A 16,640-nucleotide genomic window follows, 5' to 3' on the forward strand; every position below is an offset into this window, starting at 1 on the left:
TCTCACCCTTCTACCTTTGTCTACATTTAACCTTGCAAACGGGAAACCCCGGTGCGGGGTTTCTCCGTCTCCACCCCACACTGATGCAGGCTGCTGCAGAGCAGCTGCGCTCCACCCCAGAGGCAGCTGCTTTTCAGTGCAAAGGATTCCTGCCTCTGCTAAGCACTTGGGGATGAAATTGTTTCATTGACTCTTGAGCCAGAAGAGCCCCTGTTCAGCACAGGCCAGTAATTTTCACCCAGTCTAAACCCAGACCAGGAGAGACTGAGGGGCTGTAATGATGCTGCCCTTGGTGGGACCCAACCGAGAGTACCAATTCAGGACAGATTGCTCAGAGCAGGGCAGTCACAGCCCCAGGCTGGGGTTCCTTTGTACACTAAGGCAAACCAAACCAGCCAGACAGAGAGGACTTTGGTCTCACCCCACTGACTAACCACAAGTCACACAAGCAATTCCCTTAGACACTCCAGTTTCCCAGTATCACCACCAGTGACACTCGTCATGGGGTTGAATGGTTATGAAAACCAACACCCCAATAAAAGAAAAAAGGTTCTCTTGATCCCAAAGGACCGAGCCCCAGACCCAGGTCAATATACAAGTCAGATCTTACCCACCAATCACACTGTTGCCAATCCTTTAGAACAGGGGTGGGCAAACTTTTTGGGCTGAGGGCCATATCTGGGTGGGGAAATTGTATGCAGGGCAGGAGGTTGGGGTGCGGGAGGGAGTATGGAGTGTGGGAGGAGGTGCGGTGTGCAGGATGGGGCTCAGGGCAAGAGATGGGGCAGAGGAGGGCTGCAGGGTGCATGAGGGGGCTCAGGGCAGGGGGTTGGGGTGCAGAAGGGGTGTGGGGTGTACGAGGGGGCTCAGGGAAGGGGGTTGGGGTGCAGAAGGGGTGCAGGGGCTATGAGGGGGCTCAGGGTAAGGGGTTGGGGTGCAGGAGGGGTGTGGGGAGTACGAGGGGGCTCAGGGCAGGGGGTTGGGGTGCAGGAGGGGTGTGGGGAGTACGAGGGGGTTCAGGGCAGGGGGTTGGGGTGTAGGAGTGGAGTGGGGTGTATGAGTGGGCTCAGGGCAGGGGGTTGGGGTGCAGGAGGGGTGCGGGGTCTATGCGGGGCTTAGGGCAGGGGTGCAGGAGGGGTGTGGGGTATATGAGGGGGTTCAGGATTGGGGTGCAGGAGGGATGTGGGGTATACGAGGGGGCTCAGGGCAGGGGGTTGGGGTGCAGAAGGGGTGTGGGGTGTACGAGGGGGCTCAGGGCAGGGGGTTGGGGTGCAGAAGGGGTGCAGGGGCTATGAGGGGGCTCAGGGTAAGGGGTTGGGGTGCAGGAGGGGTGTGGGGAGTACGAGGGGGTTCAGGGCAGGGGGTTGGGGTGTAGGAGTGGAGTGGGGTGTATGAGTGGGCTCAGGGCAGGGGGTTGGGGTGCAGGAGGGGTGCAGGGTGTATGGGGGGCTTAGGGCAGGGGTGCAGGAGGGGTGTGGGGTATATGAGGGGGTTCAGGATTGGGGTGCAGGAGGGATGTGGGGTATACGAGGGGGCTCAGGGCAGGGGGTTGGGTGCACAAGGGATGTGAGGTGCAGGCAGGGGGTTGGGGTGTGGGGTACAGGAGGGGTTTGAGCTCTGACCTCATGCCGCTGACCTAAAGCGGCTCCAGTAGGGTGCCCAGACAGAAAGTGTGAAAAATCAGGACAAGGGTGGGGGGTAATAGGAGCCTATATAAGAAAAAGACCCAAAAACCAGGACAGTCCCTATTAAATTGAGACATCTGGTCACCCTCGGTTCCGGGGTTGCAGCAGTGTGCGCCAGGGCCAGGGCCAGGGCAGGGTCCCTCCCTGCCTGCCCTGGCCTCACCCGGGCCGCTCCAGAAAGCGCTGCCCCTGGGGGAGGGAGGGCAGAGGGCTCAGTGTGCGCTGCCCTTGCAGGTACCTCCCCCAAAGCTCCCATTGGCCGCGGTTCCCTGTTCCTGGCCAATGGGAGCTGTGGGGGGCAGTGACTGGAGGCAAGGGCAATGCATGGAGCCCTCTGCCTCCCCCGGCCCGGGGACCACAGGGACGTGGTGCCGGCAGTGCCACAGGCCGTAGTTTGCCCACCCCTGCTTTAGAATCTAAAATCTAAAGGTTTATTCATAAAAGAAAGAAATATAGATGAAAGCTAGAATTGGTTACATGGAATCAATTCCATACAGTGATGGCTAAGTTCTTGGTTCAGGCTTATAGCAGCGATGGAATAAACTGCAGGTTCAAATCAAGTCTCTGGAACATCCCCAGCTGAGATGGGTCATTCAGTCTTTTGTTCAGCGCTTCCGTTTGTAGCAAAGTCCCTCCAGAGGTAAGAAGCAGGATTGAAGACAAGATGGAGGAGCTGCAGCTGCCTTTTATAGTCTCTTGCCATGTGGTCTCTGCTTTCTTTGTCCCAAACACAAGCTATCCAGCAGGTGGCATGGAAAAACCTTAGAGTTCTGTCCATAGGCAGGTCCCTGCATACCTTGCCGAGTCACGTGGTGTATCTGCCTTCTCTCAATGGGTCACTTGTATAGCTGATGGTCCTTAATGGGCCATCAAGCAGGCTAGGCAGAGCTGACACCAGCTTATTGGGGGTGTCACCCAAGAAGCACAGCACAAGTTTGAAATACAGACAGGATAGAACCAATACTTATAACTTTAAATACCAAAATGATACATGCATCCAGACAGCACAATCATAACCAAAGCATAACCTTGTCTTAGACACCTTATTTGACCCCCTCTATACAAGATTTGGTACCACTACAGGATCTTGGTTGCAACAATGATGTATATGGTCCCAGTTCATATTAATAATGTCACAGGGGCGCCCATGCGTGAGGCCCCTGAGAGGGCAGGGACTTAACCAGGTGCAACATGCCCAGATGATGCCAGCAGGCGATCTGCTCCCCCAACTGCAGGGGAAGGCGATACTCCCCCCTACCCCCCAGGTCCCTGCCAGTCTGACCTTGGGGAAAGGCACATGTGCTGGACATCTAGAATGGATTCTCTATGCCACCTCCAAACACTTGCCACCCACCCCCTCCCCCACAGGGTCCTGACCCCACCGTGGGCAAGCTCTGATGTGTCTGACCAGTTGGGCACTGGGAGAAAGATTCCTTCCTGACCCCTGCAGGCGATCAACTGCAGCCCTGAAGCATGCCATTGGATTACCATTGTTATCTTGGTGCAGGGCGTTCTGCACATGCTGAGGGCCACAACGGAGGGCGACAGCCAGGGAGATGCGGCTTCGCAGACTCCAGGGCCAGAAGGGCTCCCCCCAGCCCAACCTGACCCATGGGCTGTAGAGTTCCTCTCAGGAGCCGGCTTATAGCTTAGCCCTTATAAAGTGATCAGCTCGAGGTGTTGAGACTCCAAGACGTGGCAATTCCAGCACCTTTTCACTGAGCTGTCCCGGTGTTTAACTGTCACTGCCAGGAATGCGGGACAAACCCAGACCCTCGTCCACGCGGCAGGACCTGGGCATGGTGCCCCATCACCTCTTGGCCTCCTCATCCATAGGCGGAGTCAGTCGTGCTCAGTGGTGATTTTTGGGATGCCCTCCAGTAGCCTGTCACGGAGTGTGGGGGAGTCCGGCCCTGCACCCCTCTTCCTGGGACCCACAGTGACTCTCAGCCAGCCAGTAAAACAGAAGGTTTATTGGACAACAGGAACACAGGATACAGCAGAGCTCGTGTTCAGAGCCAGGACCCCTCACTCTGGCCTCTCTGGGGGTTCAGAGTGTCTGGATTCCAGCACAGGTTCCCCTGCAAACCCACCACCCCGGTCCCAAAACCGAAGACTGACCCCACCCTCTCCACTCAGCTCCTTTTCTTTTGTCCAGCTCCTGGGCCGAGGTGTCACCTCCCCTCCCCCAGGCCTAGCTCATGTTACAGTCTGCATACCTGCGTCTCACCTAAAATCCTCCCTGCTCTCCCATCCCCCACATAGACAATCCCTACTCCACCACATAGCCCCTCACCCTTCCTGGGGTGTGGACCCCAGCACTGGACCTGGGATTCTTGTAACGATCTCAGCCAGGCTGTGTCCTGCAGGAAGCTCACGGCCTTCAACTGGGAGCCCTGTTAGCCACAGCCTTGCACCAAGCGCTCATTAGCCACAACCCCTGTGTCCTTCTCTGAGTCCCTGCTCACCAGGGTGCCGTCTCCCACCCTGCAGGGAAAACCCAGAGTCTGGGTTCCCTGCAGTGCTGCCTGGCCTCGGGCTGCATTCAGACACTGCTGGTCCATGGGCACAGCAGGTCTCTCCGTCGCAGGCACCCAGCCTGTCAGGACTTACACCAACCTTCCACTTGCCTGCTAACTGTGCCAGCAAAGATCTGAGCCTCCACTAGATCGGGGGGGGGGGGGGGGGGGAGTAAGGGGAAATATTGAACAGCTTCGGCCCAAGGACCGAGCCCTGGGGGACCCCGCTAGAAGCATCCCCCCTCACTGATAGCTCCTCATAACAGCGCCCCGGTGTGATCTGTGAGCCAGGTTTTCTCCATGTCCTACGGGCCCTATGTGGTCCATGCAATGTGGAGCCCTACAGATCGGCCCTCCAGCAGCCCCAGGCCTCCCAGCCTGTTACCAGCGAGGGCCTGGAGCAATGGGGGGTTGAGCAGGTCACAGGGGACCCCCCGGGGCTGATGCTCCCGCGCCCCCAGAGCCTGCTGCTGAGGAGCCCCCGCCCAGGGGAGCAAGGCGGGGAGCAGAGACCAGCGAGCCCTGGGCCCGGCACCCCGCCCCCAGCCCCGCCCCCGCCCAGCAGCAGGCGGCCTCGGGGGCGGGGTTACCCCGGCCCCGCCCCCTTCCCGGCGCAGTTTGGCTCCCCCCTCAGTGGGCGGAGCTTGGACCGTTCCAAGATGGCGGCGCCCTTGTGGCGAAGGGGGCTGACGGTGAGGTGCCGCCGCGGCCCGAGCCCCCCTGGGGGCGGGGCCTAGCGCGGGAACTCGTCCCCCCGGCGCGCGTGGGGCCGGGGGTCGCTGGGCCAGGCAGACGTACCGCGACGGGCCGGAGCCGGGGCTAGCGGCTGACTCAGCCGGGCAGCGCCCAGCGCGTGGGGATGTGCACGGCGCTGTACGTTGTGCCAAGGGCTGTGCGAGCACAGAGGGGCAGGGGGTGTGTGAAACAACGGGGTGTCCCGGCGGGGTGGGACCAGGAGAGGGGGATGCCGCTGCCCCCCCCCCCCCCGGTATCGCTGCCCACAGGCATTAAACCCCTTTCCCCGGAGAGCTGGCAATGCAAGTGCCTGCTGCACCGAGGAGCCAGCTCCGGCTCCTGTCAGAGCCCCGCGGACGTGCCCACAGCTGCGGCTTGCCCAGCCTGCTGCCCCTGGCAACTCAACTCAGGGACATTTCATCAAAATCCACCGGCCCAGCACCGAAATGGCCCTGGAGCCGGGCTTGCAGGAGGAATGCGCAGGACCCAGAGGTGCCCGCGGCTTTGGAGCCGGCCAACGGGGTGTTACAGTAATAGACTGACTCTGTAAAAGCAGCAAAGAATCCTGTGGCACCTTATAGACTAACAGACGTTTTGCAGCATGAGCTTTCGTGGGTGAATACTTGACAAGACTTGCATCTGAAGAAGTGGGTATTCACCCACGAAAGCTCATGCTGCAAAACGTCTGTTAGTCTATAAGGTGCCACAGGATTCTTTGCTGCTTTTACAGAACCAGACTAACACGGCTACCCCTCTGAGACTGACTCTGGGCACATCTCCCTCCAGTGGTTCTAGCACAGGGGTGGGCAAACTTTTTGGCCTGAGGGCCACATCTGGATACGGAAATTGTATGGCTGGCCATGAATGCTCACAAAATTGGGGGTTGGAGTGTGGGAGGGGGCGAGGGCTCTGGCTGGGGGTGCAGACTCTGGGATGGGGCCAGAAATGAGGAGCTCAGAGTGCGGGATGGGACTCCGGGCTGGGCAGGGGGCTGGGGTGCGGAGGGGGTGTCTGGCTCCGGTTAGGGGTGCAGGGTCTGGGGTGGGGCTGAGGATGAGAGGTTGGAGGTGCAGGAGGGTGCTCCAGGGTGGGACTGAGGGATTTGGCGGGCTGGAGGGGGATCAGGGCTGGGGGAGGGGGTTGGGAAGGGCTTCAGGGGTGCAGGCTCCGGGTAGCACTTACCTCAAGCAGCTCCCGGAAGCAGCGGCTCCTACACAGAGCCATAGCCAGGCGGGTCTGCGCGCTGCCCCATCCGCAGGTGCCGCCCCTGCAGCTCCTGTTGGCTGTGGTTCCCGGACCAATGGGAGCTCTGGAGGTGGTGCTTGGGGCAGGGGCAGCATGCGGAGCCCCCTGGCTGCCTCTACATGTAGGAGCCGAAGGGGGGATATGCCGCTGCTTCCAGGAGCTGCGTGGAGCCACAGTATATGCAGAGCGGGGCAAGCCCCCAACCCCGCTACCCGGCTAGAGCGCTGGAGCAGGGCAAGCCCTGGACCCTGCTCCCTGGCAGGAGCTTGGGGGTCAAATTAAAATATCTGAAGCGCCGGATGCGGCCCCCGGGCCGTAATTTGAGCACCCCTGTTCTAGCAGCTGGCTCCCGGCTCCCACGAACATGACTCCTGCAGCTCAGTCCAGGGGTTTGTGTCTCTGGTGCTGCAGCTCCTTTGTTCAATTCCCAGCATGCAACCAGGGGTCTGTTACACTCGCCGCCTCCCCTGCTCCCTGACACCCTGTGCTTTGCTTTACTAGGCCGCTCCATGGACCCGGGGCTCTTTCTCGTGGCTCCTTTCCTGCAGCCGGGCTATTCAGACCACAGCTGTGTGTCACAAGGTAAGTGCACAGCGGGCTGCTGCTGCAAGGGTCTGTCCATGTGGATCCCAGCACTGACATACATGGCTCGTGCACTTGTGAGACGCAGGTGCCAGCCGTGGGATCCCATGGACAGCCCCTCAAAGAATCCCAGGAGCTGTAAGGTAAGTAACAGCCCTCTGAACATGCAAAACCAAAGCTGGAGAGGGGCCTGTGAGACAGGGCCTCACCCACTCAGCAAAGCCACTCCCCAGCAGGGACAGAGGCACAGAGTTCTGGGTGAGGCCTTGGAAACCCCCCATGTACCCCAGCAACCTGTGCCAGGAGCCTTTGCTGTCTCCTGTGGAGTCCACCCCAGCTCCGTGTCCCCCGAACAGTCCTGTGTGGCAGGTGTGGTTAGGGCAGGGAGGCAGGACTCCTGGGTTCTACATGCAGGTTTGCCACTGACTCACTGGATGACCAGGGGTGGGTCCTTTCTCGTCCATGCCTCAATTTCCCCCAGGACATGAGGTGATTCTGCCCTGTCCAGGGGTGGCAGGGGACTGGGGGCTCAGCGAGTCGATGTCAAAGAGCGGCTCCTGGGCTTAGTTCTGTAGCCTGCACCTCGCAGTGCCTGTTCTTCGCTGCGTCTGCACCTTCAGCGCCCCTGAGGTGCCTGCTGAGAGTGTGTGTGACTCTGAGGCATCAGACTGGGCAGGACCCAGAGATGCCCTTAGCAGGGAAATGAACTCTCAGGCTAAAGCTTCCTGCAGGCTGCCTCTCACACAGGCTGCATGCCGTTCTGCTGCCACGCGTAGCCAGGGCGTGATGGTGCCAGTCCCGAGGAAGGGGGCATGTGGACAGTGGGATCAGCCTGCTAGCACCAGGGGGTGAGTGCTCTGGGCCCTAGGTACTGCCAAACGCTCTGAAATACCTGCTGCCCCGGCCCTTCTGGGCCATTAACGCCTATGGAGCAGGAGAAGATGTGTGCCCCGCTCCTGGCCCTGCCGGGCGGGGGTAAACCCCCATGTTGTTTTTCATCCCCCCCACCCATGGGTGTTATCTTACAGAACCGGGCGGCCCGGGTGCGAGTCGGGAAAGGAGACAAGCCGGTGACGTACGAACAGGCCCACCCGCCCCACTACATCGCCCATCGCAAGGGCTGGCTCTCCCTGCACACCAGTGAGTGACCTGCCAGCCGCTGCCCTGGGGGTACCTGGGCTTCCCCGTCTCTCAGCACGTGCCCTGCCCCCCACAGCTGCTGGGAGAGGCCAAGGCGGGAGCAGCTGGGAGTGCCTCCTCCCAGCCAGTGCCCTGCCCTGCCCCCCCACAGCGCCCCCTGTTGTGAAGTCCCTCTGACTTAACAAAAGGGGGTGGGGGGTCTTCAACCTGGCATGGGCTGTTCTCCCCCCGCCCCCCTGAGCTCTTCTCCAGGCGTGGGGGAGGGGAGCGGAGGGAGAGGGAGTCTCTGTCCCCCGGCAGATGTGTGTTCCCTGGCCGGATCCTGATGCAGTGCCCTGGCTGGACACCCACGCAGCCCCCTGCTCTGGCTGGTGCTGCTCGTACCGTCTCTTAAAGGTGCCCTGTGGGCATGCGTGCCTGGCGCCGTCCCCTCACCCCCCCGCTGCCCTGTCTGCCCTGCAGGTAACCTGGATGGGGAGGGCGGGGCAGCCGAGCGCACCGTGGAGGACGTCTTCATCCGCAAGTTCATCTACGGCACCTTCCACGGCTGCCTGGCCAACGAGATTGTGCTGAAGCGCCGCGCCAATGTGCTGGTCGTCTGCGCCGTCTTCCTGCAGCGCCTGCCGCCCTACAAGTTCTACTTCCTGGTGGGCTACACCGAGACGCTGCTCTCCTTCCTCTACAAGTGCCCCGTCCGGCTGGAAGTGCAGACCGTGCCCGAGAAGGTCATCTACAAGTACCTGTAGCCCTGCTGGAGCCCCTCTCCCCTGGGCCAGCCCAAGCAGTGGGGCTCCCGTGCCCGAGCCAGGCCACCTGCTGGCCCATTGTGGGGCAGGAGAGTGGCTCTGCATGGGCCCGAGGAGGCCATGGACCTGCAGGTGGTGGCTGTGGGGTGCTCTGGGGCGGGTGTTACCATGGCTCTGGACGTAGCAGTGGCCCGGCTCGGCAATGGGGAATAAAAGGACTCTGGCCCCTGTGTCCATTTGTGGAGTCACCGCAGCCCAGTTTCCTCCCAGCTTGGTCCCGGGGTGGTCAGAGTGTGGGCCTGGGAGCATGGGCAGCAGGTCGCATAGGTTTAGGCTGTGCCTCTCCAAACAGCCAGGCATGGCCCCACCCCATGCCGTGACCTCTCCCTGCACGTGGCTCCAGTCCTCCAGCTCCAGCGCTCCAGTCCTCCAGCTCCTTCCCGGCGCTCCGGGGCCACGCGCCTCCCGCCTTCCTGGCGCTCCGGGGGCGCACGCTGCCTGCCCTCCTGGTGCTCTGGTGCTGGGGCCGTGCACCACCCTCCCTCATGGCCCTCCTTTGGGGCTGGGGGCTAGCTACGGGACTGGGCCGGTGGCCACGGTGGGGGGCCCTCTGGGCTCCGGCAGGTAGCAGAAGGGGTGTGGCCTTGGGTGGAAGGGACAGGGCTGTTGGCTAGCCTCCCCCAGCCGCGGTTCATGCGCCGCCCATGCCTGGGAGCCAGCAGCTTCGCATCCCCCACCCCAGGACATGGCAACATCCATGAGGGCTCCCTCCTGCCCCCTTCCCACCCGAGGACCCCCCCTACTCTGTGGGGCCTACACACAGACACAGATCTGGGAAAGCCAGCATGGCGGGATTGGGCCCTGTGTCATGGAGTCGCTGAGGTGATGCTCTGGATCTGCTCCCTACGAAGCCAGGCAGGACTCTGGGGGAGCCTCCTTTCTCTGAGCAGACTGTGCCCAGGGCAAGAAGCTTCCACCTTCCTGAGTCTGACCCCAGAGCATTCAGCAACCCTGCCCCTCCATATGCTTCCTGCAGCCAGTCCGCCCGGTCGGGATCCTGGGGCAGCCAGAGGGCCCTGCACCCCAACTCCGCAGTCAGACGTGACTCTCAGCCAGCGTAAAACAGAAGGTTTATTAGTCGAGATGAACACAGCGTAGAACAGAGCTTGTTAGCACAGAAATCAGTAACTTTCAGCCAAGTCCATCTTGGGGGGAAGGGAGCCCAAAGCCAGGGCTCTGGTCCTCCCCCTGTGCCCCAAGCCAGGCGAGACTGACTCCTTCCAGCTGCCTGGCCTCTGCCCTGCCCGTTGCTCCTCCTCTGGCCTTTGTCTCACTTCCCAGGCCAAGAGTCACCTGGTCACCTTGCGAAGAGGCGGCCATAGCATCCATGCAGGCAGTTGGAGCAACCTCCACAGAAATCACACACGCTGATTCCCACCACCTAGACCAGGGGTGGCCAACCTGAGCCTGAGAAGGAGCTAGAATTTACCAATGTACATTGCCAAAAAGCCACAGTAATACGTCAGCAGCCCCCCAGCAGCTTCCCCTCCTCCACTCCCAGCACCTCCCGCCCACCGATCAGTGCCTCCCCGCACCTCCCAATCAGCTGTTTCCTGTGGGAGATTGTAGTGGGAAGGGAGAGGAACGAGGGCACGGCAGGCTCAGGGAGGGGGCAGGAAAGGGTGGAGTGGGGGCAGGGCCTGTGGCAGAGCCAGGGGTTGAGCAGTGAGCACCACTGGCACATTGGAAAGTTGGTGCCTGTAGCTCCAGCCCGAGTCGGTGCCTATACAAGGAGCCGCATATTAACTTCTGACACAGGTTGGCCACCTCTGACCTAAACATTGGTACAATACAAAGGGAAACTGAGGCACACACAGCATTCATGCAGAACAATAAGACTCACATACAACATGACAAAGGAAAATCTCCACTTCGTCACACCCTGCATTGGTGCCTGCTCTGTAAAACGGGGTAGGGGGTGGGAACCCCTTCTGGTGATAGCGGCGCCTGGCCCCAAGCACAGGTGTCCCTGGCTGGGGCACTGGGCGACAGCCCAGTGTGCTGTACTGCCAGGCCTGGTAATGGGGCTGAGGGAAGGGGTAGACCCCTAGTTGGGCAGGGGTAAGGGAGAGAAACCAGCAGGAATGAGGGGTCTGTTGAGCATGGCGGGGGCAAGATCTGACCCGTCCAAAGGGTGCCAGGGGGCTCAGAGAGGTGGGTAAGCCAATGGGAGGGGAACCTGGTGCTGATCAATGCCCAGCGGAGGGAGGAATGGACCCTGCTCAGATCTCGGTGGGCTGAAAAGGGGCAGGGCTGGGGCAGTGCAATGGAGATCTTGGTGTGGGGTGCTGCTGGACTCAGGGCATGAGGCACTGGGCAGGACCTCAGCACTGAAGAGACATGGCTGCCAGGGTGAGTGGGTAATGGGCACATGGGTTGGCCACTGCCTGCAGCTCTGGCAGGCTCCACAGATGCTGCTGCTGCATTTCCTGGTCCCCACACCAAGGGGCGCAGACACATGGGGCTCTGGCCCAGAGGGGTGTTCTGCAGGAGTCTCTTGGGGCTGTACCGTGCCATCCACCTGCCCGTACTCAAGGGGCCAGCAGCTCAGCAATGGAGAAGAAAATACCCAGGGTTCCCTTGGCACCTGGGAGATGCAGCCTGCTCTGGGGTGGAGCTGGCAGCTGGCCCCCAGCCACAGGGAGGCAGGCTGCACCATGATCAGCCTTGGGTAGTGGAGGGATGGTGTTCACATGCCAGCTCTTGTGTGACAGTCCCAGTGGGGGCGTCCCATTGCCGAGCGGGCACCACAAACTGCAATGGTGCCAATTCACAGCCCATGCACAGGGCCCAGGGGCCCAATCCCATGGTCCTGCTGCTCTCAGGATTGGGGTCTTTGGCATCGTGGGGCGTGAGACCAACTCCCTGGGAGTAAGCCAATGGCCAGTGCAGGAGATTCCCTCCCCCCCCCCCGCCAACCTGCCTCCTTTGGAACCCACCACGCGATACTGAACGGCTCCCCCTGCCAGGCCAATGAGCACCACAGCTTCAAGAGCTCCCAGTGGAGGAAGCCTAGAGATGGACAGGGGGATCCCCTGGGTCCCTCCGCCCTGAGCCTGTCCCAGCCTGGAGCTGGGCCCTGCCAAGGCACTGAGTGCTGTCAGGGGCCTCAGCCTGGGAGGAGAGCGGAGAGCTCACTAGGAGCCAGGACTCGGGTTCTATCCCGGCCCTGCAAAGGGAGTGGTGGCTAGTGGTTAGAGCAAGGGGTGGAGCTGGGAGCCAGGACTCCTGGCTCCTAGTTGGCTCATCCACTGACTTCCATGGGACCCTTCCCTTCTTTCCCAGAATGGGACGAAGCCCATGTCTCATGAAGAGGATGTGGAGGCAGCGTGGCCTGCGCATGATGGATCACGGGGCATGCACGGCACGTGCTGGGCTGGGCTGCAGGGCTCTCCGGGCCTGCCGGTGTGGGATGGACTCTGAACCACTGAAAATAACAAGAAGGCTGTTTCCTGCTGCTCCAGCCAGCTGAACGCTGGGGCACTGGCCCCACTGCACAGGAGGAGACCAAGTCACGGGGGGGGCAGGCTCACATGGCAAGTCAGTGGATGAGCCCGTGAGAACCCAGGAGTCCTGACTCCCAGCCCAGGGATTAGGAACCAGGATTGCCAGGTTCTTTGCCTAGCTCTGGGTGGGGAGTGGGCTCTGGTGGTGGTGGTGGGGGAGGGTTGGCAGTCAGGATTCCTGGGTTCTAAACTCTGGTTAGCCCAGGGTCTCCCTGCCCCCGCTCCCATCCCTGGCATGGGCCAGAGCTCTGTAGCTGCATCCTGGGTGGCAGGTGCACGCCCTGACCCCACTCTGGGCTCCTGCCAGCTCCGAGCATGTGAGGCAAACCGGAGTGAGGCAGAATCGCCCATCCTGGCTGAGCTATTTACTGCTCTGTTCCCATGGGTGCCTGAAGGGGGGCAGAGGGCGAAGGATGAGCTGTGGGAAACTGGCTTTCCTGGCAGGGCAGGGCTGGATTGTTCCCAGGCCTGTGCCCTCATGCCAAGCCAGCTTGGGCCTGGCCAGTGTGCGGCTGGGAGACCTGAGCAGAGGGTGCGGCAGCCGGCTGGGTGGGGCAGTAGGGGCTGTTCTGCCCCCATTAGTGCTGACCCCTGGCAGCAGGGAGCAGTCTCAGGACACAGCAGGGCTCCTCACTGCCCCTCTGACACCAACCCCAACTGTGCCCCAGAGACTGTAATTTGCTCAGGATCATTCTCACTGCTGGGGAATCTGAGGTAGGGAGAGGGGATGTGACCTCACTGCTGGAGAAACTGGTGGGGAGCGACATTACCTTGCTTCTGGGGAAACTGAGGCAGGGAGTGAGGCTGTAACCTTGCTGCTGGGGAAACTGACGCAAGGAGCAACAAACTGACTTGCCCAGGGCAAAGAACCCAGGAGTCCTGCTTCCCAGCTAATCACTGGAGCCCCTTTCCCCTTCCAAAGCCAGGACTCCCGGTTCCCAGTACAGTGCTTGGGTGGCAGGTGGGTGTGTGCAGTGTGGGAGAAGGCAGGTGCCCCAGGGCAGGGTGTGGCACTGGCTCGGGCCTGCTCTGTGGCAAGATCCTGTGGCAGGTGCCAGGGCAGGTTCCCATGTGTCGGGGCTGGGCTGTGAATCTCCAAGTGCACGTGAAATGGCAAAGCCTCCCCCAGGCCTGAGCACTGTGCGGGGCCAGATGCCAGCCGGGTGCTGCCAAGCAGGAAAGTGTCCGGGGCTCTCTGCTCTGCCGGGCACACGTTCCTGCCCATTGCCTGGGCCTCTGTGCTCCACAGCTGGGCGCCCTGGGCAGTGCCGGGAGGGGCATCTGGGCTCCCCACACACAGCGCCGCTAGTGCCCCTCAATCCCGACCTGCAGTATTCTAGTCCGGTGGGCGATGGCCCGAGGGAGGGGAGCAGGGAGAGTCGTGGCCCCAGTGGTACCCACTGCCCTACTGTTGCCCCCAGTGTGTCCTCTGCCCTAGCGCTGCCCCTGCAGTAGCCCCCTGCACCCTTGGGCCCTCACCCTTGTCGTGTTCCCTGTTCACATGCAGTAGCTCATGCCCACGTGCCCTGGCTGCCCCCCTCCGGTCCCAGGGGGAGCGATGGACCTTGCCGCTCCGCCGGCATCAGGGAGCAGCCCGGCCATCTGGCTCCGTGGAACTCAGTCCCTGACCCCTAGCCCAGCCTGGGGCAGGAGGAGGTGGAGCTGTGGCCCCAGCCTTGCGCCAGTCACGGGGAGCCAGGTGCCAGCCCCCAGGCCATGGGCAGAGGCAGCTCTGGGCCTTGCCATCAGCCCCGAGTCCCCCTGTGCCAGAGCCAAGGAACACCCAGCCCTCAAGCCTGCCCCTCTCAGCTAGTCCCTTCTCCCTCTGTACCTTGGCAGGCCCTGCCCAACCCCAAGTCCCTCCGAAGCCCACGTCTCCTGCGAGGCTTATTCGCTCCAAGATCAACATCTAGCCCTGGGCATCGCTCCCACCTCTGGGCTCCCTGGGGCCGTGCGCTGGGAGCTGCCTGGGGCAGGGACTCTCCTCGCTGAGCCGGCTGCCATCATCTCAGCAGACCCAGAATCTTCGTTGGGGTCTGGGCAGCACCCGGCATGATGGGCCCCTGATCTCGGTCGGGGTCTGGGCAGCGCCAGCACAGATATAATGTAACTAATAACCTTCCAGGCCTGGTGCTTCCTGCTGAGAGAAAAACGGACGTGACTTTGCCTGGTATCAGCCCGGGGACACCATCCAGAAAGGTGCACTGCTCCCCCACCCCACCGCTAGTGTGCCCTTGCAGACCCCGTGAGTGAGGGCCTGCAGTGCTGGAGTGTCTGGTATTCTGGGGACGCATGAGCAGCACCCCCGGGTGCTCTGGGACAGCGAGGGTGATGGGGTGCTAAGCACACAGGCCGCTGCCCACCCTGGGGAGACCTGGCTCGCCAGCTCCTCCACCCACTCCTGGCTGGCTCGGTGCCGGGGCTGTGGCCTAGTTCAGAGCTCTGTGACGAGGTCCGGGGCTGGCGTCAGGGTGGGCGTTAATGAATTCAGTGTTGCGTGGAGGAGCTGATCTCTGTGTTAAAGAAAAGCACCTCCAGCGGGTTTGAAATTGCAGCAGGAGCGGAGGGGGGCGGGGGGGCTGAACTGCTGGCCTGAACTGCTGCCCTTCCTGACGGCAGGATCAGTCATGCTGGGACCCCCGCACGCACCCCCAGGAGTGAAACATGCCCTCCCCTTCTAGGGCAGGCAGAGTTAGCTGCTGCCCCCAGAGCTCCCGGGTCCTGGTCCTCCCCCTCTGGCAATGTCACTCCGCTAGGCAGGGGGCCTTCATGCCCTGGGCAGCTGTGCACCCCGGGGAGGGGACCCACCCTGCCCCCAGCTGCTTCTGGGACTGGGTTCACTGGGCAGGGGCTGTCTGGTTCTGCAGCTGCACACTGAGCATCCAGCCTCTGCTCTGGGCAGTGCCCGGCACGACGGGGCCCTGATCTTGGGCGGGGCCTGGGTAGTGCCCACACATCAGGGGCTGTCACAGCACAGGAGAATGCCTGCACTATGTCCCCACCACCCAGCCCTTCCCCCTCCCCAGGTGCGGATCCGTGGCTCTTTGGGGTGTGGATTGGGGAGGGTGACACCTCTCCTTGTGTGTGGAGGACGGGGAGGCTCTGTGAGCAGCCCGCTCCTCCGGGGGTTTCTGAGGGGCAGATTCGTGCACCTGCTGGGGTAGACCAGCATGCCCACCAGTGGGTGTCTGGGCGGTCAGACGCAGAAGGTGACTCCAGCCTGCCCGGCTTAAGGGAGTTGCCCAGGGTAGTGCCTCACACCCCCCAGACGTTGGCACAGGTCGCTCTTTGCCTGGTACCTGGGGACGTCCCCATCCCACCTGGGGCAGGCGTAATCATGCTGCACCCACATGACTCACATGTCTCCTGTGTGATCAGCCCAGCACAGCCGCTTGGGCGCTCACCTGGAGCAAACACGCCCGCCCTGCCAGCCATTGACCTGTGGGGCGGTGCGCGCCAGTGTTGGGCAGTGCCCAGCTTGGGCCCGTTCACCCACTGCCATCAGACAAGGCGGCCAGATCCCAGCCCCATCCAGGTACCATGGAGGGGCCCCTCAGGGAGCTCAGACCGCTTCCTCGAGCAAGTCCCCACAGCCCCATCTGGGAAGCTGGGGGGGAGGGGGCTGTGTTCATTGTCACACATGGTTCAAAACCTCCCCTCCCTGCCTCCCTCCCACACATCTCTTGGCCTTGAGTTTGAATTTGGATTTTGTTCCTGCAAAGGAGCCCAGGGAAGCTGCTGCTGCAAGTCTGACGCCCCGAACCCGCAGGGCCGAGCTAGCGACAGATTCAAGGAATCCAGCCCCCCGCTGGCACCCGACTGCACTCAGTTCCTCGCAGGACGTGGCCCTAATCCCGGGCACTGAGCCCTTCAAAGATCCCTGCCCGCAGGCTCCATGTCTAGTTGGCAGCCGGTTTCAAGTGGAGAGCCCCAAGGGTCAGTCCTGGGGGCGGTTTTGTTCAATATCTTCATTAATGATCTGGATGATGGGGTGGACTGCACCCTCAGCAAGTACGCAGATGACCTTAAACTGGGAGGAGTGGTAGATATGCTGGAGGGTAGGGATAGGGTCCAGAGGGTGTGACGTTATGAGTATAATATCTTATTGAAAGGTGACAGGGCCAGAAAAAGTTAATTAACTCACCTCACAGACTGACCTGACCCATGGGTGAACCTTAAGAACTGGTTAGGAAGATCTGTAAATGAATAGAGCTTTGAAATGCAAGTCTGCATTGTTAGAGGTAGAAGGGTAGATGTTTGCTCAGGTCTTGTGATGTAAGCAAACAAGTCTTGTCTATTGCTATAGTTTTAATTCAAAGATCAAAAAAGGAATATTAATATTTATACTAATACTTGAGTGAAATAGTATTATTGTCTATGTGTCTCTTTGAAGGTTGTGGTAACCTGTATCTGAACTGTTTA

At 61.3% G+C, this 16,640-nt stretch overlaps 1 protein-coding gene and 1 long non-coding RNA gene across 2 annotated transcripts; both read left to right on the forward strand.

Moving 5' to 3' along the window:
- The first annotated feature begins 4,826 nt into the window (after window positions 1–4,826).
- On the forward strand, window positions 4,827–8,882 carry LOC123351818 (28S ribosomal protein S24-A, mitochondrial-like). Its single transcript, XM_044991476.1, has 4 exons — window positions 4,827–4,896; window positions 6,686–6,766; window positions 7,795–7,906; window positions 8,369–8,882. Exons 1-4 carry the CDS (start codon window positions 4,864–4,866, stop codon window positions 8,650–8,652), a joined length of 510 nt encoding a protein of 169 aa, XP_044847411.1. The 5' UTR covers window positions 4,827–4,863; the 3' UTR covers window positions 8,653–8,882.
- Window positions 8,883–12,253: 3,371 nt separating this feature from the next.
- LOC123352827 lies at window positions 12,254–16,227 on the forward strand. The gene is made up of 3 exons (XR_006574291.1): window positions 12,254–12,324; window positions 14,344–14,417; window positions 15,941–16,227. It is a non-coding gene; the product is annotated as an uncharacterized LOC123352827 (long non-coding RNA).
- Window positions 16,228–16,640: the final 413 nt, after the last annotated feature.

Source organism: Mauremys mutica, chromosome 1, assembly GCF_020497125.1.
Source record: "Mauremys mutica isolate MM-2020 ecotype Southern chromosome 1, ASM2049712v1, whole genome shotgun sequence".
Lineage (NCBI taxonomy): Eukaryota > Metazoa > Chordata > Testudines > Geoemydidae > Mauremys > Mauremys mutica.